General features: G+C 40.0%; 1 protein-coding gene across 9 annotated transcripts in view; it reads right to left on the reverse strand.

Moving 5' to 3' along the window:
* Positions 1–404: 404 nt before the first annotated feature.
* The window catches only part of GLRA2 (glycine receptor alpha 2), a 131,752-nt gene continuing 107,821 nt past the window's right edge, over positions 405–24,335 (reverse strand). For all 9 annotated transcript variants that reach the window (XM_069874818.1, XM_069874810.1, XM_069874781.1 and 6 more), the window contains one exon: positions 405–1,904. In XM_069874818.1, coding sequence (XP_069730919.1) covers positions 1,626–1,904 — 279 coding nt within the window. In that variant the 3' untranslated portion in view covers positions 405–1,625. The remainder of the gene's footprint in view (positions 1,905–24,335) is intronic.

Here is a 24,335-nt window from a genome sequence, read left to right on the forward strand (position 1 = left end):
TGGATACAATTTGATTTGCTTTTAAACTACTGGTCATTATGATGCCTACATAAGGTACCTGATGAAGGCCATCTCAGCGTGTCCATCAGCTCACCAAATTGGCAAAGCTGTAAGAAAGTCAGGAAAAAGGATGAGATATCCCCACACAACATACGTGAAGCTGAGGTGTGCCTCTTATGCATGGATGGTCTGAGCTTGGAGTGGCATGTCTCCTCCCCCAGGCCTGGCTTCACAAACGCTCAGCCACTTTGCTGCAGGATAGACAGCAAAACTCAGTGTGCTAAGCCAGGTCAGTGAAAGGTGCCTTTTCACTCTCTTTCTGCTGACAGTGCTGAGGAAGAGCTGGGCCCTGGCACAAACAGCCTCACTCCTGCAAATGAAAACAGTGAAGAAATGTTGGTACCACATTTAGCTTTATTGAAATTGAACAAATATCTTCTTTAATAAACTCTTTTACAGCAAGTGTAAAATTTTAATGTTTGATTCATCTTATGTTACAGTTGTCTTCTTCTGTGTAAGCAAAAATACCATCTTTTTTTTTTTTCTTTTAAATTTTCTACTTTAAAACATGTAGGAAGGATTTGAATAACGCAGATCTGGCACCAAAAGGTAACAGGTTCTGAAAATCACAGTACAGTTTTAAAATTCTTAGGTTAATTAATGATATTTAAAATGATAGCCACTTTGATTAAAGATATAAATTAGAGGTCTGTAAACAAGTTGTGTTTACCTATAGAGCTATTGATTGCAGCTACAATGAGAGCAGTAATAGAAACTCAATGCTAAACTGAGCTACACCTTTGAGGAAACAAGTTCTGACTAAGTATTGTGGTACAGGGTAGCACAATAGGTAAAATACAGTTTGGCACCTCAAGTTGCATGTAAAATCAGCAGAAATAAAATGAAATAAGTGCACTGTCTTCCAACAAAAATAAACCGGGCAGTTTCACTGGTTTTGGAGTGTCAACTATCAAATAAACCACACGACACACAAGTTCAACCCCAAAATTACAATTCTAGTAAAGCAAGATAATATTAAAATGCACACCGACAAGGATAGTAAAGTATAAACCTTTTTTTTTTTCTTTTTTTTCCTTTCCCTTATCAGTAGAAATAGTTTACAACCCACAAAAGGACTCCTTGGTGAAACCACTAACTACAGACATGGTCACGGAATGTAGCTCAGTAGACTTGTTTCAGATAGAAAGGCAACATTATCCTGAAAAAGTTTGGTCCTCTTATAACTCACTGTACTGTAGCCACCACAGTCTCTGGTTAGATGTTAGAGCAGAATGGTTTGCTTTCTGATTCTCTCTTGTTTTGAAAAATACCTTGGTGATAAAGCTGGGTTAAATTTGGCCCCACTTACGTATGTCTGATCAATGCTGAATCTGGAAGTAAAACATTGAGAGTACATAAGGGGAACCTTCATTGGCTGGTATCATGGCATACTTTTTCATGCAATCACTTTTTGTTCTGTACTTCTTTTCCTCTTTGTTCATTTTTATTTCAGTGTCCTGGGGCAGGGGGAAAGAAAGCCTCAGTCCAAATGACAGAAAGACATTTCACTGTTTTATTTACATGTGGATCACTTTGGCTAAGAAGTCTTGGTGAACCAGAGTTGCCTATTTCTTGTGAATGTCCTCATGCCGTATAATTTTGTATGTAATCCAGTAAAAGATGTTGAAAATTAGGAAGGCGAGCGGGAACGCAGCACGGGATATTGTATCAATCCTTTTTGCACGGTCAACAAACTTCTTTTTGATGGACTCCGAATCCTTTGGTGGTGCCGGAGGTGGGTTGGGTGGAGTGGCCTTGACTGCTGTGCCATCTTTGACTTGGAGGCAGTGACCCATGCCATAGCCACTGAAATTGAATCGACTGTCACGAGTGACTTCATCTTCCTGGGGGATAAAGAAGACAAATAAGACACATAATCACCTGTCTATTCAGCATGCCATACACTTGAGTAGCTGAGGTGCGCCTTTCCAAAGCAGCTGAGCAAATGAACTGGTTAAGCTATGATATGAAGTCCAGCTTTCAAAGACGAGGAAGCAATTAAAACTCATGTAAAAATACATGTAAATTAGGTGACTGCCAGTGTTTGTGAATCAGAGCTTTAACTTTCTAGCCATGGCTAAATTAAGTGCCTCAAGCAGCAAACTGTATCCTGGCCCCATAGGGAAGAGATCTGACCCCACAGGTTTCTCATCGCTCTCCTTGGGCTTGCTGTGAGGAGTCACGTAGGTAGCAGAGTGTTCTCCAGCCAGGATTAACTGAATGACCCAAAGATCCAGTGGGCTGGGTTCATGGCAATGTGTTTCCATGGCTCAGTCTTGCACAGCCTTGCACCTCTGTTGCTGATCTATGAAACAAGCATACATCACAAACCCTCCTTGCTCACAGGAGCACTCCGACGATCAATACTTGAAAGGGCACTGAGCACTCAGATTTAGTAGTAACCAGGAGTTAGGTGCAATAGTGCAAGCTAATATAGCACTGTCTTGCAGAAATCCATTCTCTCCCTCCCTCTCACTCCCTCCTGCCCCTCTGCTTCCTCCTGCTCCCCCTCTCCCCTGCCTTTCCCTCTCATCTGAGTGGGTAATTGTTTTTGGAGAGGTGAGTAACTACCACTGAACTTTATCATCATGATATCATGTGATAAAAGGTTTGTGATTGCACTGGTAAATTCTCACTGCCATTTCTCCTGTCTGATAGCACAATAATATAGAAGTTAACAGCTACTGGCAGCCCTCCATGAAGAATTCAAAACTAACAAACAAGCAGCTCTATTCTCTTTCATCCCAGCAGGGATGATTTGTAGGTCCAGCAGCTTGCCCCAGTTAAAGATTTTCTCTTTGACAAACAAATACTTCATTGTTGACTTAAAATTACCTCTCTTTGGACCTTTTTGAGGAGCCCACTCATTCGCAGGGAATACTCACTCATCTCTCTCACTAACCTACACCCTTCTGGTCTTAACAGAGAATCAGAAACTGAGAAAAACAGCACAGCAGCAAGGTATTGAAATAGAGAACGCATTTGCTGAACTTGGGGACAGGGAGGGAGGATAATTTACACCTACTCATGATGTAAATTACTGCTTCTTCTCAGAAGCACCTCTTTCAATAATTGCATTTTTCTGTCTCCCAAGCTCCAGCATTGGAATTGAATATATCACCAGACTTGATCTCCTTACCTTGGAGCTGATGCACAAACATGAATAACCAGTAGTGTGATCCAAGGCTGCCAAATGAGAAATACTCACTCTGACTGCTTATGACATTGAATGTTTATGGAAAGAGGGTAAGCAATAAACATTGCTTTGGAGCTTCTGTCACTTCAGCCTGAGGACTATACCTGTGAGCAGGTGGATAATTGCTGTATTGCAAGGTTGTCTGAGCACTTACTGAGGTTTTATATTCCTTTCATTTTGGAAGATCACCATAATTTAGAAAAAGAAGCATCATACTCTTCTTTTTCAATTTTATTTATTAAGAGTTTGCAGTCCCTCTGTGAAAACTCTGGAATTCTGATCGTCCTAGTGATTATAAATATATAAAGTATTTTAGAGCTGAACCCGCTGAGACCTAAGTTCTGGATAGTCTTATAGGCAAGGCTTCTCTTGAGTGACTTAACAACACCGCAAAGTCCCCCAGTTGTACAGGGAGCTGCCTTCCTTGCAGCATTTTCCCTTTTACTGACTTTGAAGGATGTAATGTGTGCCCAGGACATGAGAGGTGATTAAAAAGAGTAACAGATTTTAAGCAGCTGTGTTGCCATATGTACTTCATTCATTTTTTAAAAATTTAATTTCTGTTACTCATGCGGGATCTATGGGAGGAAAGAAAACGTACTGAGCTCAACACAGGGCTTGGAGAGTCCAGATTTCCACTGTGCCCTGCTGGATCACAGCTTTGTCGCATGGGGCTGAGCAGTTTGTCTTCAATGTCACAGCCCTGCTTTTGAGCTTACTTTGTTGTAACTTGAGTGGGAAGCCTCTGCCATTAGGGGCAGGGTTAGCTAAATCACATTATTTCAGTCTTCAGTGCCCAAATTTTAGCTGTAAGGAGCCACCTGTTTCCTAAGGGGTTTCAAAGCTCTGCCTTTCCCCACAGACAGCTGGTTGTGCCACTTCTTTCTCACAAAACCCAGGGGGAAGAGTACTCAGTCCCTATGCTAGTATTCTATTTAAGTCTGCAGCAGATGTTGATTTATCCTGGACATAAGAGGCACAGCATTTGCCTGGGGTTTGAGGAGCATAGGCTTGGTTTCCTTCTCTGCTTGAGCAGATTTGAATCATAGAATCACAGAATTATAGAATCACCAGGTTGGAAAAGATCTCTTGAATCTCCTTCTCCTCCATAAATCTCTGGATTAGTTTGTTACCTGTTGTCCCAACACAGAGCTGTTTAAATTAGTGTGTGATTACATAGCAGTTTTCAAAACTTCATCAGAACAGTGTTTTCAAAGACCAAATAATTAATTAAGATAATAGCACCATGTTTCTACTCTGTTACTTGTTACTATGTTTGATACTACGCTCTTCCAAAAACTATGCACTAGACACCTGAGCTGTAGCTGTTGTGATCATCTAAGTGCCACTGGAAACAGACAAAGCCACAGCCCTTACAATCCCACTTCTAACCCTCGAGTTGCCACAGCTCCATAACCACCATGTAATTTTTCAGCAGTAAAATCTGCCAGGAGCTGAAGGGACTTTGCAGTCTGCCTGCCCTCTGAGGGCTGCCAGCATCTAAAATCTCACAGGCAAGACCTGATCTCTTCAGAGCCCTCCCATCTGACCAGATATCATCTGAAAGACTCCAGGGTCATGAGGTCTCTGCCCTTTCCAATAAAATTGGCCAATAGTGCTGAAAATTAACAACAAAAAGCCGCAGAGATTAACAACAAAATTCCCCCAGCTGAGAGAACAGAATTCCCTCAGTCTGAGCTGGGAAGATACTTTTCTGCAGAGCTGGGCTTGAGTCCTGTTGGCTCCCTGAGCCCTTAAACAGGTTCCACCTGAAATGAAACAGGAGGGGGATCTGGGGATCAATCCAAGTGCTGGAACTTAGTTGTCCTGATCCTTGTTGGTCAAGTCACTCTGGTGTGGACTATGCCAACAAGCTTTCTCCCAGAAGAACCTGCTCCACTGGAGATAAACACTACACACCACAGCCATGAGCCATGTGGTGGGAGCTGGCCTCAGGAACAATAAAATCCCCCATATGAGTCACTTTAACAGTACAAATGTAGTTTAAACACTGTCTCAATGTCACAATAATCTTACGGCAAAGATAAAATTTGACATTTCAGGTTATTGTCCAACGTTCTGTTACATATAAAGGATTTTAGAGAATAGCCACAGAGAAAGAAAACTAAATTGATATCCTTTGACAATCTTTTTTTTTTGGCATGTTTCAAAATATGAGATGAAGAAGTGACCGCAAGTGCCTTCCCTTAACATAGTGGATATCTCTTCCTTTAACCTACAGGCTTGGTGAACTAATGGGCAACCTACCTAGGGTACCTTCTGGTAGGGTTCCAGAATGACTCCTCATTCTCAAGGTCATACATTCAGTTCATACAATGTGACGTACCCTACCATGGAGACTCATCAAAAGACAGTCTTCAGTCTGTGTTGTTCTCCAGGTTAGTCACTAGTAAAGTAGTCCAAATTACTTTGCAGACATCTCTATCATTATTTTAATCAGATTACACATAAAACTCACTCATTTTAAACCAGACAGGGTCTCACTTGTTTAAATCCCAGGCTATTTATGTATTTAAAGACTTTAAGATGAAAATCAAGGAGCAGCTGGAAACCACTGGACATAAACTGGAGTGGCAGAATCATAGACTTCATCCTTCTAAAGGAATGTGAAGTTAATCCTGCATAATACGTAGTCATAACACAATCTGTCCTTGATAAAGACATAGAAAAAAGGGTCACAAGTTAGGGTGAGAAACAGAAAAGAAATAAATACCAGGACTAAAGTGTCTTTTGCTAGTTTCCTTTCAGATGCACATACTCCTGAGTATTTTAGAAGAATTATTCTTTGAAACCTAATGACATTTCCTTAAATTTGGTCAAATGCTTTCTACAGATGCTTTTGCAACAGCATAGGTTTTTGTACATTATCTTATAGTGTCATAATGGATGTGCTTAGTTGTTGGCTTTAATAATTTTAATCAAACAAGAATTACAATTTTCTCTATTTTTTATTTCCCTTTCTGAATTTAGTAATTTTCTGTGCTTTACAAAGTAATGGCATTAGATTCTCTTAACTTAGCTTTACAGTAGGCAACATGTAAATCAGGGGTGTTATATTTCTCGAGAAGGTTTTCTTTTTTAATCTTCCATCTTTGTAAAGCTAATATATCTACCCCATCAGGTGTTGAATCTAATTTATACTACCAACTTCATGCCAAAGCAATGAGGAATGGGAAAAACACTTCAGAAAATGTAGTCCTTTCACCACCCTGCATGCACAGCTTTCTGTACAATGCATTCTGAAGTGCTTTTTCCTGATCACTTTAAAATGCTTCTTGTCAGCATTGTCTCAGTTTTAACAATAAGGAAAATGAGAGAGAGGCTAGCTTCAAACAGTGTATTTAATTTACTCTCTAATGTGATTTATTCATTTAATTTTGCTACTCTTTTTGAAACATATGGTGGACAAACGATTTAAAAGACTATCTGGTTTAATTAAATTTCAAGGACATAGGAGATTCAGTGTAGCTCATAAGGTAGGAACATCAGAGAAATTTTCCTTTTTGCATTCATAAGTACTAAGTTAGAAACCCACAATAAATTTAGATTTGAATGAAAAATTTAATTAATGGGGATTATGCACCAAAATAGCATGGAGACTTAATTCTTAAATTATCTTTATGTTCTGAGACACCTCCCATCTATCAGTAATTGACATAATACATTATGTATATTGCGAAGACAATTGTGCTCACATGGTTTCAGTTCTCAGGAGTCATTGAGTATGTGGATGAAGGCAGTTTAGCTGAGAAGCATTTTTGAGTGGCTAAGTGACAAAATGGCAGTAAAAGAAATACACAGTTGATAAGTGGAAGGCAAACCATATTGCAAAAAGCTAACCCTAATTACACACAGACAGTAATGGGCTCAAAACTGGTTCTTTCCTGGGTAGGAACTTGGAGAATTACCACACAGGTGATTCTGATGACATTAGTCTTCTGCTAAGCAATAGTCAGGCAATGGGCAAACAAAATAGAAAACATCATTCTGCCACTTTATCCACTCACAGTGTCATCAGTTTTTGAAAACAATGAGCATTTCTGGTCACCCAGACTCCGTGAAGACACAGCAGAAATAGAAAAAAAAACAAAGAGGAGCTGCAAGGATGTTAAAAGACTTTTTCTGCATGAGGAGAAACAAAATAGATGAGATCTCTCCATCTTAGAAAAGCTGTATTTGAGGGAGAACACCTCAGAAATAACAAAGTCATGCCTCCCCTGGCAGAGCTTGAGGCCATTCCCTCCTGTGCTGTCACTTACTCACCTCAATCCTGCCCAAAGCAGAGACCAAACACTTCCCAGAATTAGGCCTAAGTATTGTTTTTCTTAAATATTACATTCATAGAATCATAGAATAACCAGGTTGGAAGAGACCCACCAGATCATTGAGTCCAACCATTCCTATCAAACACTAAACCATGCCCCTCAGCACCTCGTCCACCTGTCCCTTAAACACCTCCAGGGAAGGTGACTCAGCCACCTCCCTGGGCAGCCTGTTCCAGTGCCCAAGGACCCTTTCTGTAAAATTTTTTTTTTCATTATCATCATCAAGATGTTTCATCAAAAACCTAAAAAACTTCTGAATGATCCTACTGTGTGATGTTAGTCACATCATTCAGTGTGTGACAGTGGCATTCAACCTTTTTCTACCTCTCTTTAACACCTATTTTCCTATTCACTGAAGTTTGGTTTTTTGTCTCATTTGGACATTCATGCCTTACAAAATCTAAGTAAAACAGACTTTGTATTATAAATAGCACTGACATTTTATTTAATGGAAGAGAAACTGGTCATTGCTGTCTTCAGTAAGGGTTTTCAATGGACAAATTTAGGTTTGCTTTAGAAAACTGTGATTAATACTACTTCCTATCTCCAACAAATAGCAGAAGAATCTCTGAAGCATGAGTGATTTACTTACTCATTCTGTAAGAACAGCAAGTGAACTGTTGTTAATACAATAATGAAATGGTAGTTAATGTGGCTTTGCCCTCTTCGAGTAGGAATTGAACATTATCCAAGTGAAAGAGTAACATAATTTAAACATGTTGTGGAACAAAAATATTTTCCTGACTTGAAATATCTTTAAGTGGAATCTAAATTTTTCAGGGATTACTTTAATAATGCATATTATACTGTCAGTAAGGGTGATCGGTTTGTTACCACAAAAAAAATAATTTTCCTTCGCTTTAGTAATGCAAGGCTTCCTTCTCTAAGTTTTGCAAATGTAGTTACTGTAAATTTCTATTTCAACTTAATGTTTTATATATAATATAATTAATATTTTAATTTTTGGGAAGGGAGGGAGAACCAGATGAACTGCTGTTTTGCAAAGCATCATAAACGTTAATAACGCTTAAATAACAGCGGATCTATTCCTCACACAATGTCATTGTTTCTCTTTGTTTTAAATCAAAGTATTGCCTTAAAATATCCAGACTCAGTGATCAGTGAGTATCCTATAGACAACATCTGATTAGATATTAAATCCTTTGAGGACAGTGATGTCTGAAGACTTGACTATTCTTGGAGAACTCTACTGCCATTCTCCGGTGAAAGCAGAGGCTGGTCAGTTTATCAGTGAAGATGGCATATTAGTCTGTTTTACATCAGACTAATACATGTTAATGACCTAGATTTGAAGGATAATCCGCTCTGACCAGAAATCTGTCAGACACAGGGCAACTAATTTCTGCTCATGCTATCTGCATGCAAGGCTGAGCAAACTGCAAAGCTAGTGTTGAAGTATTATAGTATAGTATGTGACTATTTCATCTAGAACATGGAGTAGTGCTTAACGGGCACATGAAAGCAAAATAATGTAAAGCACCACCACCTTTGCTAAAATTTTAGAACCTCAAAAACAAGAAACACCAAGGGAAACGTTCCTAAAATTCACCTTTCCTGCCTTCTCTTGCAAAACATCTTCCTCTGGAGAGATAAGACAGGGGCACAAGCAGACACTCCCACCTCCCCTGTGATGAAGCCCCAACCTTAGACTTCAGCACACTCCCACCCTGAAACCTGCTGCAGGGCCAACAGTGCCCTGCGAGTCATGTCCTGGGACAAAGGTGCACAGTGCCTCCAGCTGTGGGACAAGCTAGGGGAAACTCCCACTCCAGCAGATATGGCACCTGAGCTCACAGCTCCCAGTCATAGATGGGGGCATTTAAGTGCCCACCCCTCCCAGGATTTTTCCTGGGAACCATTTTCTCTGATGCTTTTCTCTAAGCAGATTTAAATATTCTGGGGAAGGTGGTTTTCATCACACCCTTGGGAAATTTCTCACTGGTCTCTGACTCAGCTGTAATCATCTTAGATCGCTTTATTAGAGCAGCCCCGTGCCCTGGCCTTGGTATCTCAGAGTACCTCATTTGTTAAGCCGTCAACATTTATTAAAAAACTGAAAGAAAAATGTGTACATGTGCATATAGGGGTCATAAACAGCATTCATGATCTAGAGATGACTTCTTTAATGTCCTTTCCAACCCAAACCATTCTATGATTTTATGATTTTATGATGTTATAATTTGATTAATGAAGATTATCCTCTAGGACAATGTATTGCTGAGGATGTTTTTCAGGCTTGCATTTTGATTCCCTCAGCTCCCTCAGTTTTCAGGGCCAGTCTGCAGCTTTGCCTGTGGCAGGTGAAGGACAGTGGACACCATCCTTCCCACCTGAGCGAGGGCTGGGGACGAAGCACTGGGACTTGTGGTATCTGTGCCCCTCACTGAGCACTGGCTGTACCCTGCACCGTGCAGGAAAGGGGAAGGGAACTGGAAAAAGGAAGGGAAGGGTAAAGGGAAGAGAGAAGCTTTTTTTCTGTCTGTTGGTGGATTCTCTCTTTCAGGTCATTTGCTACAACAAATGCCCAGGACAAACCCCAACAAACAGAGAGGGAGATTACCAGAGCTTTCTCAGACAGACTTCATGCATTTAATTTATGCAAATACTGCACAAAACAAATTAAATATTGCAGATTATATTAATAATTTAAATCCTATGGCTAAAAATAGTGAAGAATATCTGAATAATCTTAAAATGTTCACATGCAAATTTTATAAGTTTTTTGTTTGGATTCTTTTCTGAAGAGACAAGCGAACAGATAAGTAAACACCTTCCTTTTCCAGTTATCAGGTCTTAATACCAGAGTTCCAATAAGTAATGTTTTGGGGTTGGTTTTCTTTTCTTATCTTCTGTTACACAAATTATCCTTTCTGGCTTTGCATATCATTTATTCTTGTTCTTAGCCAAGTTCTCAATCTGGATTTCTGTAGCTGCTTTTTCAGAGCTCTGAAGTGAGATTGGGTTAAATAAAGTATTTGACAGCTATCTGCACTTCAAACTTGTTTCTAAAATTAATTTTTTGCATCTTAGAAATATCTTGACTCTTTAAAGTATTAGACACTTACTACACAAATAGACTCCTGTATTTTCATTTTGATATTCTTTTGTGAGAGCTACTGTATAAAACTTTGATATTAGGTTTTCACAGTAAAATAAACATTCATCATGAGGTAAAAATCAATGACACTCAATGCTATAGCAATTTGATAGTGCAGTCTTTACACATAATAGTTGGGGGATTTTTCTCATTGGTAATTAATAAATCCACAAATCTTACAAGGTCATTGGAATTATCCATACAACATAAACTAAACAGGATTTCATTTAAAATGGGTTTGATACTTTTTATTTTACTGTACTACACACATACACATGAATACACACACACAGTCTGTATACACCTACACATGTAGATATGTGTACATGTATACTTGTGGGCATCTACTTCATTTAGATACTTAATGTATTTCGTATTCGCTAAAGGCATTTGTTAGTGGGAAGTCTGCCCAGTTGAGTATTTCTGTATTTCAGTTTAAGGTTAGGATCTCTCTCCAGCTGGGAGCTCTCTCCAGAGCATTTATCAAACTGCAAACTCCATTTTTAATAATTTATTGAAATGCTAGCTTTTCTCCCTCAGACTGGCATGCAGTTCTGAGGAGCAGGGATACAGAACACATAGGCAAGGGTCATTAAACCTTTCCAATCCTCTCTGCCCATGAGCAGGCTCTGTGGTGGGGTGCTGGCAACTCTCCAGGAGGACCATCTGCCTAGACTAGTAGCTACGCAACAGATTGCCTGGTCATGGGCTCTTATTACTTGGCAAAACTAATTAAAGGATAACCTGAAACAATAGATTTTAAAGTATATAAGAAAAGTCATCAGTGGTACAGGCTGCTGAAACACAGAAGGATGGCTAAAGCAGTGGAAGAGTTATTCCTGGAAGAGGATCTCAGATGTTCACCTGAACTCAAGATTTGCTCAAGAATATTAAGGAAAATGGGTGAAGAAATGTCTGATTAATTTATCTAGAGGAGAGAGCACAAGAATAACACCAAAATAAAGGGTTGTTGTGCCAGCAGTCTTCCTCAATCAGTGTTCACAGTGCTTGGGTATAAGGAAGACACCGAGACTCACTTTGAGGGCCTATAACCACCTGAGCTGGAGGTCCTGTTAGTGAAAGGATAACACCTCAATATGGTTAGTGTTCAGAAAATATGCCAATAAAGCCAGACAATAAAGGAGTTGAGGAGCCCTCCGAGAAAAACAGACCCAGCAGTATGGCCTTTTACCTCACTGGACATCCAAGAGCCTCATGAGTACCAGGTAGCAGCACTCTATCAGCATCAGACAAGATGATGGGCTTGAGGACAACCTAAACGCTGTACAGTAAGGATACACACACACTGTGCACATATTCTAAGTGGGCATTAATCTGATTTCTTTGTTTTCTGAGCTGGAAACATGTCATTTTAAAATTACTAATGTGAAAAATGAGGAAGTTGATTAAGGAAACGGAAAGTATTCAATAGCCACTCTTGGTCCTTATGTTTCCCAGTCTCCTTCCTTCTGCACAGCTCCCTTATCTTCTACTTTTCTTCCTACTATGTATTTCACTGCTCTTTCCTACCTCCTCTTTGACACTTTCATCCTTTCTGATTTCTAAGTATGTGACCTATTCTGCTTGCAAAATTCAATTCCTCAACTTGTGCCTGCTCTTGTGCCTGTCTGCTCTTTGGAGCTAGATCTCTTCCTCCAAAGAAAACACAAATAATAGAAGTAGAGCTCCACCTTGTCACGACCACCTCTGATTTGAGAGGTCTTATTCTATCTTCTAAGAATAACCAGGAAATAGCTGATTTTTTGAAATGAAAGCCTTCCACTTTTGGATATCCACAGAGCTACTAAATGCTCAAAGAGTATCCAGTACCACAAAGCTTTTTGAAATATATTGTTTTTCATTTGTGCTATTGCTTGTGACATACAGCATGCTTCATTACTGGCATAGAAAGCTGAAGATTGCCAAGTGTGTTGGCCCATGGCGAAGTCATCGCCTTTGTTCTGACAGCCCAGAATGTGTGACACGAATGTTGGAGGCTTTGGAAAATGAATACAATGACTGCTGCAAAACCAGCAAATAGGATTTTGTTTTTAATTCTGAGTTTAAAGCTATGTAAATAGAGTTGTTGTTTGTGCATAGTACATGTTGTTCTAGTCTACTGAAAACCGACTGATTTGGTAGTATATGCAAATAGTAATAGATTAAAGATCTGGCATGCTCTGGAATGCTCCAATGATATGTCCAATCACAGCAGTACCATCTGCTTTTCCTTATATGTGCTAAATTTATAACACTATGCTACTTTCTATATTAGTTACACACAACCTTCAGAAAATTATACTTAAGACATCAGCAATATTTGGGCTTTGTGACTTATCTTTAGCAAACAGTTAGTAAATGTCTCTCAAGTTACTCTCAGCTCTCTTCTTAGAGAAAGGAGGATAGAAATAAATAACATTGATTATGTGCTGCTTTTTTATGTTTGAAGGAATTGTAGTGACTTGCAACTCAAATGTTATTTTTTCAGCTTTTATCTCACACAAGAATTCTGACAGACAAAAAGGTGATCAGACTTTCACTTAGAGCTTGGACACCAGTAACACACAGGAACCCTGCTTTTGTACAGCTAAATTAAATGAAGTCCTTCAGTATGGAGTGGAAATTTTACCATGATGATATCTGTACCTTCTTATCAAGTGGTGCTCAATTTGACATTACAGGGACTTACCTTACTGATCAGTGATAGAATCAAAGAATCATAGAATCACCAGGTTGGAAAAGACCTCCTGGATCATTGAGTCCAACCATTCCTATCTGCCACTAAACCATATCCCTGAGCACCTCATCCACCCATCATTTAAACCCCTCCAGGGATGGTGACTCAACCACCTCCCTGGGCAGCCTGTGCCAGTGCCCAATGACCCTTTCTGTGAAGAATTTTATTTTCTCATGTCCAGCCTGCACCTCCCCTGTTGGAGCTTGAGGCCATTTCCTCTTGTCCTGTCCCCTGTCACTTGGGAGAAGAGACCAGCACCCTCCTCTCTACAACCTCCTTTCAGGTAGTTGTAGAGAGCAATGAGGTCTCCCCTCAGCCTCCTCTTCTCCAGGCTAAACAACCCCAGCTCTCTCAGCCGCTCCTCATAAGGCCTGTTCTCCAGCCCCTTCACCAGCTTTGTTGCTCTTCTCTGGACTCGCTCCAAAGCCTCAACATCCTTCTTGTAGCAAGGGGACAAGAATTGAACACAGTATTCGAGGAGCGGTCTCACCAGTGCTGAGCACAGAGGGAGAAAATCCTCCCTGGACCTGCTGGTCTCGCTGTTTCTGATACAAGCCAAGATGCCATTGGCCTTCTTGGCCACCTGGGCACACTGCTGGCTCATGTTCAGTCGGCTGTCAACCAACACCCCCAGGTCCTTCTCCTCCAGGCAGCTTTCCAGCCAGTCTTCTCCTAGTCTGTAGCACTGCACAGGGTTGTTGTGCCCCAAGTGCAGGACCCGGCATTTGGCCTTGTTAAACCTCATGCCACTGGTCTCAGCCCAGCAGTCCAGCCTGTTCAGATCCCTTTGCAGAGCCTCCCAACCCTCCAGCAGATCAACACTTCCACCCAGCTTAGTGTCGTCCGCAAACTTGCTAAGGGTGCACTCGGTGCCTTCATCCAGGTCATTAATAAAGACATTGAACAGGGCTGGACCCAGCACTGAGCCCTGGGGAACCCCACTTGTCACTGGCCTCCAGCTGGATTTAACTCCATTTACCACCACTCTCTGGGCCCGGCCATCCAACCAGTTTTCCACCTAGGAGAGTGTGCGCCTGTCCAGTCCAGAAGCTGACAGTTTCCAAAGCAGAATGCTGTGAGAAACTGTGTCAAAGGCTTTACTGAAGTCCAAGAAGACTACATCCACTGCCTTTCCCTCACCGCGCCATAAACATGTCTAGAAAACATACATTCTTCCTGTAATTTGGAAAAAAAACAGAAGTGATAGAAGGTGGCCATTGTGCTGACTCCATACTATATGGGCACTATCCTATTTCTCAGGCTGATTGACACTATGAAGTATGGAAAGACAGAAGACCAGGCAAGGAAAGGCTCCTTTCCACAGCTGTCTGGGCTTCTACGATCCTCTTGGCCTGTCGCCTTCATGGCTGCATGGTTTATTGACGATCCTAGGGCTCATTTGCAGTGTCTTTGCATGACACGGCACTGAATGATCTCTCCCCACAGAATAAAAGGGTGAGTTACCCCTTCCCTAGGTCTGACGGGAGCAGGTATGTGAAAATGCAAGGGGCCAGTTGTCTAGAGGATATTTAAATGTTTGACACATTTAAGTAGATAGTTTCACCTTGCCAGTCTTGAAATGACTCCTAAAATAAACATCAATATAAAGAATAAGGCAATTTGTTTTGGATGATTAAGAGAATCTAGCTCATATATCCAAGGTGTGACAATTCCAATCACATCTTCATTTCAATTTATAGGAAAGAAATGAACTAGGTTTTATTATTGTTCATACTGCTGGTGCTATATATTTGACATGATAATCTACAGTATTAGTCAGTAAATTGACTCACTGGACTGCCCTTGATCATATGCTCCACTTTCTGCTCAGCAGGGCCCTCTCTAACAGCTATATATAACCAAGAAGAAAAAAAAAAGAGAGACAGTTCTCTCTTAGATCATTATAAGATGATGTTGCATTCAGTCTTCCTAGTCCTTCAAAGGTTATAAATTATGTGATCTTTCTGCCATCACAGATAATATATGGCTGCTGTTTGTCTGACTTGTCAACTCCTTACACAGAAATCCAATACTCACCACTTGTCACATATTCATTTCAGATGTCTATTCTCTTGCAGGGCTCAAAATGAAACAGTCACTGTATTCCTATATGACAGTTTCAAGTCTTGCCTTGTGTGGTCCTTCCTTGTCAAACCACAGTTGTCACGTTTGCAACCCACATGAGTACTTGCAGCAAACGTAAAATCTCCTGATCATAATTAAAATTCAGCATGCTTTTCTATTAAATAAAGAAAATCTTTGTACATCTTAATCCCTAGCTCTGCTCTTCTGCCACTGTTTTTTAAATGTCTGATTACTGAGCTAATTTCTCAGACACGTTTTTTGACTGCATCTCACACTTATATGTTTTATATCACTGTAAAAATAAGTATTGGATTAATCCTGGCTTCTCATTTAAGTGTTGAAAAAATTGTTTCCTCAGTCCAGACAGAAGTTAAAATTAGAAGTAGCCTCTAAAACGGGCTGTACGGTGAAGGGCAGTTCTCAGTGCTAAGGAAGGATGAGAGCACAGACTCTGAAAGCAGACAGAACAGGAGGAGATTAGCAGCAGTTACACAATGCAAACTTGTGCATCTGTATTTCAGGAGCATTATCTGCAGCAGTAACCTGTGCTGATGAAGAAGGAAGGGGAACCAAAGAGCCTTAGGATAGAAAGAGTCTATCGCTATTCCTGTCCAGTATGGTAAATAATTGTTCAGAGACTTTTTTACTGACCTTTATTTCAAGAGTACTTGCAAGTGAAGGAGAATTACAGGGTGAAATTCAGAAATACTGAACTGTGGGTCAGCACATCCACAAAGATATTATTCAGCTAGCAGTTTCCCTGAGGAACAATCCCTCACAAATCTCTCTTTAAACTTCCTCCTGATATATTCGGCACATTACAGAAGGAAATGTTTAAGAGCACTGATTAATATTTTCAGAAACTCTAAATCTCCCACTGTACTGACTAGTGCTGGCTCTGCCAGCTGGCTTTCAAGGGCTCTCCTGGTCCTGTTCCATACTATGATTCTGTTTGTAGTTTGAAGAACAAAACAGAAATCAATAACTGTCCAGGCCAAATAGCTTTCCCTACATTGTAATGCTTTAAACATGCAAAGAGGCCAAAGTCTAAGCCTCTCTGCTTCAAAGCTTTGAAAGCTGCCAGCAGAAAAGATCCCCAGATTCACAGGAATTTGGTACCAATTCCTAAGACATCTTCACTTTGATATGGAAGGCGAGAGGGGAGGACTTATACCCCCAGGGTACAGTGCTTTGAGAGTGCAGGCATCTGTCTGTCTCTGGCTAAGGCAGCCTGCAGCTCACACAAAAGATAGTGTGGTATGCCCCCCAAAATACCTTTCTATCTTCCCTCTGATGAATAAGACCTCACTGCAGGGGAACTAGATTCTTGTTTACCTGAAGGAGGTAAATATTTGACAGGCTCAAGAGAGTCACATTAGGTAGCAGGGAACATGAAGTAGTGACATGAAAAAAAAAAAGCAAGACTCTGAGAACACTGGCTGAGATGCCACATGCAATAAAACCATCTACTACTTTAATGTTCAAAAATATTATGGGAATAACAGCTGTTAGGTTAAACCACAGTGTTTGATCAAAATAATCTCTTGTCATGATATAAGTCTGTTATTCAACTGCAAATATCCACAAGATAACTCACTACACAAAGGAAAAAGTGGTAACAGAACAAAGAGGGGTGACAAAATCATCAGTCTTGAGATGCCAAAAAGTAAAATTCCAATAGATCATTTTTACAACAAAATAACACAAGACAAAACACAAGGGAAAGTGAACAAAGATCAAAGAGCAAATAAAAGATAGACAACACAAATAGGCATCCCTAGTATCTAGAAGAAGTAGAATAAAATGAGCAGAAAGCACCAAGGCATCTTAAAAGAGCGGTCGTGTTACTTAGGGAAAAACATTCTTTGTGCAAACTTGAAAAAAAACCCTATTTACAGCTCAGAAGCAAGACATTTTCTGCGCCTGCAAAATGCTACCCTCTCTGGTCTTTTATTACTCTTTCTTCACATGCCTGCTTGGTCCCTATGAAAAAGTACAATTTCTATCTCCACCACATGAATATCCAGCATAGGTAACAATAAGGGCAGAATAATAAAAGATCAGCCCATTATCAAAAAATACAGAACTGACTCCACCAAAGTTCATGACAGATAATTCTAGGACATCTCCAAAATAAGGAATATTGGCAGTGCCCAAAAACATTTAAGGAAAGAACAGTGACAGCTAACTAATCAATTGTGAAGTTAATGTGAACGTTAAAATACGGAACAGCAGCACTCATTTAGTGCTTCATGATATATATTTTTTTAATTATGTGAGCAAATAATCTTGCTCTCCTCCATTGTTTCTGCTTCTTTGCTTGCATGAACTAAGGACCCCCAGTCACCACCTGAGAAATCTGAAATGGCAGGATGAAGCTGGCTTATGCTTAATCCTTAAATATGCTTAATTTGTTCTTGCTCTTGTTCAAGTAATTGTAGAAAGAGAAACACCTCAGTTCAGGAAAGAAAACTGGCATAACTAGCTCTCCTCCTTTCTCTTTCAACCCCGCTCTCCTTGCAGGCAGTTACTGAACTCAGTATTACATTGTTCATGACAAATACTGATGGAACCCAGTGGATATGACTAATGATTTGCAAAATCATTAGTCATTCTGTTTGCTGTCATCTAAAACGTATCTTTGGCTATTTCTATTTCTAGATTAACCTCACACAAGATTTTCCTCCCCTTCCAACGCCCTCTTCACTCCCAATGTGCACTCCTGGCGGCTCCATTTCCCACACGCACTCCTAGACTCACAAGTGCTGATAAGCTCATATGAACAATTTATAGCAAGTTTAAGAAAAGTGTTTTAATAATTAATCGATAATCACATTGAACTGACTGCTCTATCAATAAATACTGAAGGCTACTCATCAGAAAACCACCAATTCTGGCTTAGAAAGTCAGAGAGCTTCCTGCACCAGGAGAGCCCTGGCTTAACACAGGAGAGCCTTCTTGTGGTTTACCTTCTCTAGATGGAACTTCCCACAGCAAAGAGATGCAGTCAGTTGCTGAACAGCTGCCCACAAATTTGAAAGCTACATTGGATATTTAACTTCTAAGTTTGCATAATGACCAGAAGAATTGTTCCTACCAAGTCCCTTTGCTTTTTCTGACTATAATGCAGCATGCTTAGCTCAAAAATGTGACAAGTTCATTTTGTGAAAGAGGTAAACCTGGAAATGAGAATCTAAACCACTACCATACCTTTCTGTAGGTATTACTAAAACAATTCTTTACAAATACTTTTTCTTTAAAAAAAAATCTCTAATAAACTTCTATTATTTCTGTTAGAAACCCAGTTTTATGGCATCTGTACTAAGAAATTTGGCTACTGCTAGGTAGAAAGGTTAAGTTGAAAACAAACGCTACATGAAGAACACGCTGACTAGGCTGAAAAGTCAAAAAACAGATTTTCAAACTGAGTAGGAAGAGCAATTAAGCTCACACTTAGTAGGAAAGGGTTGGAAAGTAATTTTAAAAAACTATATAGAGCAATACTTTTGAAGGTAGCAGATAAAGCAAGAGACAACTAATCCTCTCTAGTTTTGCTAGGGAAATCATTATTAGAAATATTAGTGAGACTACCTGGAGTGAGAAGCATGATACCAAAACATAAGAGGCTCAGAGAGAAAGCTGGAACTAATAAATTCACAAAAGCTGAATCCCAGGCATGGTAGGACATGCCATCATATGAGAGCCTGGAGGAAACTGGCAATTACTAGGTAGACAGTCACAAAAGTAATCCAGTGACCTATGCAGAATAAACAGTGTAAAGTTAATGTAGGAAGAATAATACCTAAAATATCTTATGCCTCCTCTGCTTTTTCATCATAGACACACACACATATACATGTGCAAATGCCCAAGGAGAGATCTGTCTGATGGAAGATTAGCTGGTATTATGGTCTAACGAGGGAACTGCAGTTGAATAGCTACATAATATGCCACTGCTCCTCTGTAAAGGACGGGGTGAGAACTTGCAGAAATTGCAAGAAAGGTACTTGTCTTCTGCAAGAATCACTGGAAGGTTACAAGAAATACCTGTATAGTCTGTTGGTAGGGCTGGAAAACTGTTGACCAAGAGAACAAATTGATTTTCAGAAGGCATGAGTATCTACTTATAGGTGTCAATATCTGCAAGCACAAGAATGTTCCTCAAATTTTGCATGGGAAGTCCCATGACAGTGACAGAGTCACCAGACTTTATAAGTTAGAAATAAGTACTTTATGTAAGCACCTATGTTGCACATGGAATGAAACACATGCAACCAGACAAATACATCTTAAGTCATTAAGCTAGGCATGTAATGGTGAAAAAATAGAGTATTAGGACCTTGTACATCTTCCAGACAGGAGATATCAAGTGGTCTAAAAGAGCATCCGGTGATGCACAAGTCCCCTCTATCTCACCAGCCTATAAGGGGCACCACACATGATTAGACTTGCTATAATTTCCCTTGCCTGCCACACTCAGCACAGAAAAAAGCCTACAAGATGAAAACTCTGCAGATGGGGCAAATGAGGAGACTTAGTGTCTAGTTCTACACTGTTCTTTGCAAAATCTGAAGACTGTGAATGTGGTAAAACACTTCAGCTTTTTGAATAAATGTCTGTTACACAGCACTTTCCTGTCAATTTGACAACAGAAACAAGCCATATTGGAAAAGATAGCCCCCATGGAAATGAAGGAGAAAGCTAGCATAAACCAAAAGACTACAGAGAGATTAAATTCTCAGAAACTTTGTGCTAGAGAGAATCAGTATTGCTGCATGCAGGTACCTGTAATACTGAATCCTGAAGAGAAAATGCACAGCTGGAAGATCTCACGTTTCTGAAACTTGCATAATCTCTAATAAACAGAGTTTGTGATCTCCATTCTTAGTTAGTCTTTCTTTTGACAGATGAAGATTATAGAATATGGAAGGTAAGTGTCTACCACCAGCAGGCTTGGGAAGGCTTAACAGAAAACCAACAAGTCAGTCATAGGTAGAGCACTTCCACATGAGTAGCAGAGCTATCTCAGAAAACTACATGGAGAAACTCTTGAAGAAAGTGTGTTGAGGCGTGAAAACAAAGGCATAATGCTTCCTAGGAATCTTGTCATGATATAACAGAGAAATTAAAACTGTGGCACCTTAGTAAAATATCTCATGCTTATGCAAGTGGATTATATATGTGTGGACCAATGCATGCACAGTATTTGTCTAAGAAATTATACGTGCAGGTTAGAAGTTAAATCATTCAAAGAGCTAAGCTATCATTCAGAGAGAAGCTACAGGTTCAATGCAGGAATTCACAGGTAGGATTCTGGACTTCTGTTCCTCCATGTGTTTAGGAAACCACAATAGCTTTTTCTGACCTTTCCAATCTGTTTATCCCAAAGCTAAAAACACTGGCACACTCAGTATGCCAGATATTTTTCACCAGCCACTGGAAAACTGAGCTTTCCAGCAGTAAATCCTTCTTGACATTGATCCTACTGTAGCAAAGAAGTAAGTCTGGGAAGATCCAAGGCTGTGCCAGCTCTGAGATGCCATGGGGAGAGTCCAGTCACAAGAGCAGAAGTGGGTAAATTTTTAGTGAACTGTGGCTGGGCTTGACAAGGAGTTTTTTGATGTTCCCAGCTTGAAATGGGTCTTTGTGAGGACTCTGGGAAGACTCAGCAACAAGCACTCAGAATACATGCAGCTTCGAAGTTTCAAATTTCTTCCAGTGTAACTATGCCTAGCCCCTTCTTCATGTTGTAGCAAAGAAAACCTCCTTCCCCATCCTCACATCTGCTCTAGTTGGCCAATTGCTTCTTTTGTGCAAGACAGATTAGTGTTAAAAAGAAAAAAAAAACAAAACAAATCAAACCAAACCAAAAAAAAACAAGCAGAAAAAAAAATACCCAAGTATGGATATAGAATCATAGACAATGTCAAGTTGGAAGGGACTCAAAGATCATCAAGTCCGGCTCCCTGCTCCTTGCAGGACTATCTAAAAATGAACTAAATATTTACAGTATCTAGCATCTTATTTTAGCAGTGGATCAAATAAAATAAATGCGTCTGATCACTAAATCAAACTAAATGTGTCAGAATCAGGCTCTGACTAATCAGCATAAACATATTTCACCATAAGCAACGACTATTAACTTGAACAGAAATGACTAAACAATGTTGTTGTCCCTCTGCAAGAGGAATAAATGGCTTCAACACCATTTTTTAAAAGTACTATAAAAACTGGATTTTACTGGAACCCATGAAGTTTTTCAGACCTTGAGACAGCATGAGATTTCAACAGCCTAGTTAATACAATTTGGTTTTGCACAATGTCATTTGGACAACATCATTACAGAATGCTTCACAATTAATTACATTCAAATAGCAGCTTCTAACCCCTGTGGAGAATGGGATTAATTGGGTCAGATGTAAATATGCATTTCATGGATCCTACTGAACACTTGCCCATCTCACCAATTTACCATGTAATTTGATACAACTGGTGTACTATGCTCTGGAGATGTGCAGAGCGAGCACAGTTGCAAGTCGGGGTAGAAATATACAGACACAGTAGGGCTGTATTCTCAGCCTGCATTATGCGTGGCTCTTACTGTGCGACCCTTTCATTCTCTTGCAGAAGCAGTAATTTATATTTATTCACGCTGAAATACTCTGCTGTTGAAAATGAAGCTTGAGGCAGAACTCAGAACTGATATGAAGCATTGTGATGGACCCCTGACAACGCCGGGATCGTATACTGTTCTCCTCCCTGGTGTCTTCACTTTGCATTGCAAACAGGACCTGACCATCACTGCAGTGAGAAACCCTGAAAAGATGGCCTTAGCGGGTCCTGACTCTGGGCAAGGAAAATGTAAAGATAGGCTACCTACAGGGAAAGAACAAAGGAAACAACTAAACTGTGACAGGGGTAAAGTTGTTTCCTTGACCCTTTATGCAGTTTATGTCTAAATCTTAGGACCATGATGGCTTCCTCTCTCTTTCTGGAGTCATGAGTAGGGGCAGTTTAGGTTAAATATCCTCCTTCTGAAGTCCCCTTTCTTCTTTTTTTTATCATGAAACACATATTTGACTGGCTTTTTTCCAATGGAATAAGGTGGTGCAGAACACATGCAGCAAAAAAGGCTGGAGTTGATGATCTCAAAGGTCTTTTCCAATCAAATAATTCTATGATTCTATGAAAATAAGCTGGAAAACAAAAGCTTGTGCCTGTGGCAGGTTGTTCTTGAAAAGCTACTTCTTGTTGCTTTAAAGCATAAGAAATAACAATACTGTTTCTTGGCTCTTTCTAGCTTCCTGTGCCCTATTTCCCATTTGCACTCTCCACTAGGTATAATAAAAAATGAGACATTTGCACCCAGCTGGAGAGTATCTTTCATGAGCTGGAAAACTGCAGAGTTCATTTCTGGCATGTTTCCTGCTGTTCATGAGTAACTACCAGGACAAACTCACTCAAGTGAAGTGCAAACTTCAGTCCCCAAGGCTTGTCAGTTCAGAGCTGATCCTTTCAGCCACTGCATGTGTAGGGTAGGTACAAGAGAGGACTCAGAAGTTTATAAAGCAAAGTAACACTACCAAGCAAACAAAACATCTTTATTGAGTACTCCTGGCTTTTCCAGCCCTACCTGTCACAGGTGGTGCAGCATACAATCATTTTGTCATCCCAGATCTGAAATATTGTAATATTGCTGTTCTGTAGGTCCTTTAAATTTAGTTTTACGATGCTTATATCCTGTTCATATCTTCTTTAACGTTAAGGAGTAATTTGCCAAAGTATTTGCCAGCTGGCCAGCATGTGTCATTACACCCTGCTATATCTTACTTGGTGCCTTGGTATCGTGCCTGGTCCTCTGGGCTTATTATCTGTCCCCTGCTTCCACAGAGTACTCTATGTTGCCCTGCTCTGATCGTTTCAGAAGATGTAAAGAACCACAATTCTGCAGCCATACCAACTCCCCATCAGTCCTCCATCTCTCTAGTTTCCACCACCTCTAGACTAGGCATGTTTAACCTATCCTCCATTTTTGTGCAGGATTGTTTGTTCAGGTTTTTTTTTTTCCCAGAAATTATTTATTCTCCTGATTTTGTTTTCTGGGCTTTACCTCTGCTCTGGTACCTGGATTTCATTACTTCAGTCTGTGCACTTGTACTCTATCAGCTTTAACTAATGCTTAGATGTTTAAGATGTGCTATTTGGAGATCTTTCTCAGGAACTAGTATTACACGTTCCATAAATCAATCTGCCTTTGATTATCAAATGTTTAATATACCCAAATTTTTATTTGGTTTTCAGAATTTTCTCCCTTGAAATGCAACTATCCTTATTGTCTTCTGTTTCTTGGTGAAAAATCCACCCCATGCAGTCCATCATCTTATTGTGTCTGAGTCTGTCAAATGCTTGCAACACGGACATTTGTTTTGAGGTTTTTCACCTTCCCTCCTCCAATAAGAGAAGGATGAGCATCTATTTCACTTTTCATGACATTTGTGAACAGCCTCTTTTAAAAAACAATTTTTCTCTTCCACTGTTTCTTTGTCTGTGCTTGCTTTTCACTGGAAAATCTGTATTTCCAGTAAGCTCAGTCAGTCCACCTGGATAGAATTATTTTACTAAACTATTACCTCAACGGACAAAGGGCTTCTTTTCCTACATGTTACTCTTTCTCTGGGGACTCCTGTCTCTCTTCAGACTTGTGCCTGTAACTAGACCAAGGATCTATATCCACATGTTTTTCCTGTTTGAAATTATGCTTTTGTTTAAATGTTTAAATGCACTGTAGTAAGT

The sequence above is a fragment of the Phaenicophaeus curvirostris genome, chromosome 1 (assembly GCF_032191515.1).
Source record: "Phaenicophaeus curvirostris isolate KB17595 chromosome 1, BPBGC_Pcur_1.0, whole genome shotgun sequence".
In the NCBI taxonomy this organism is placed as follows: Eukaryota; Metazoa; Chordata; class Aves; order Cuculiformes; family Cuculidae; genus Phaenicophaeus; species Phaenicophaeus curvirostris.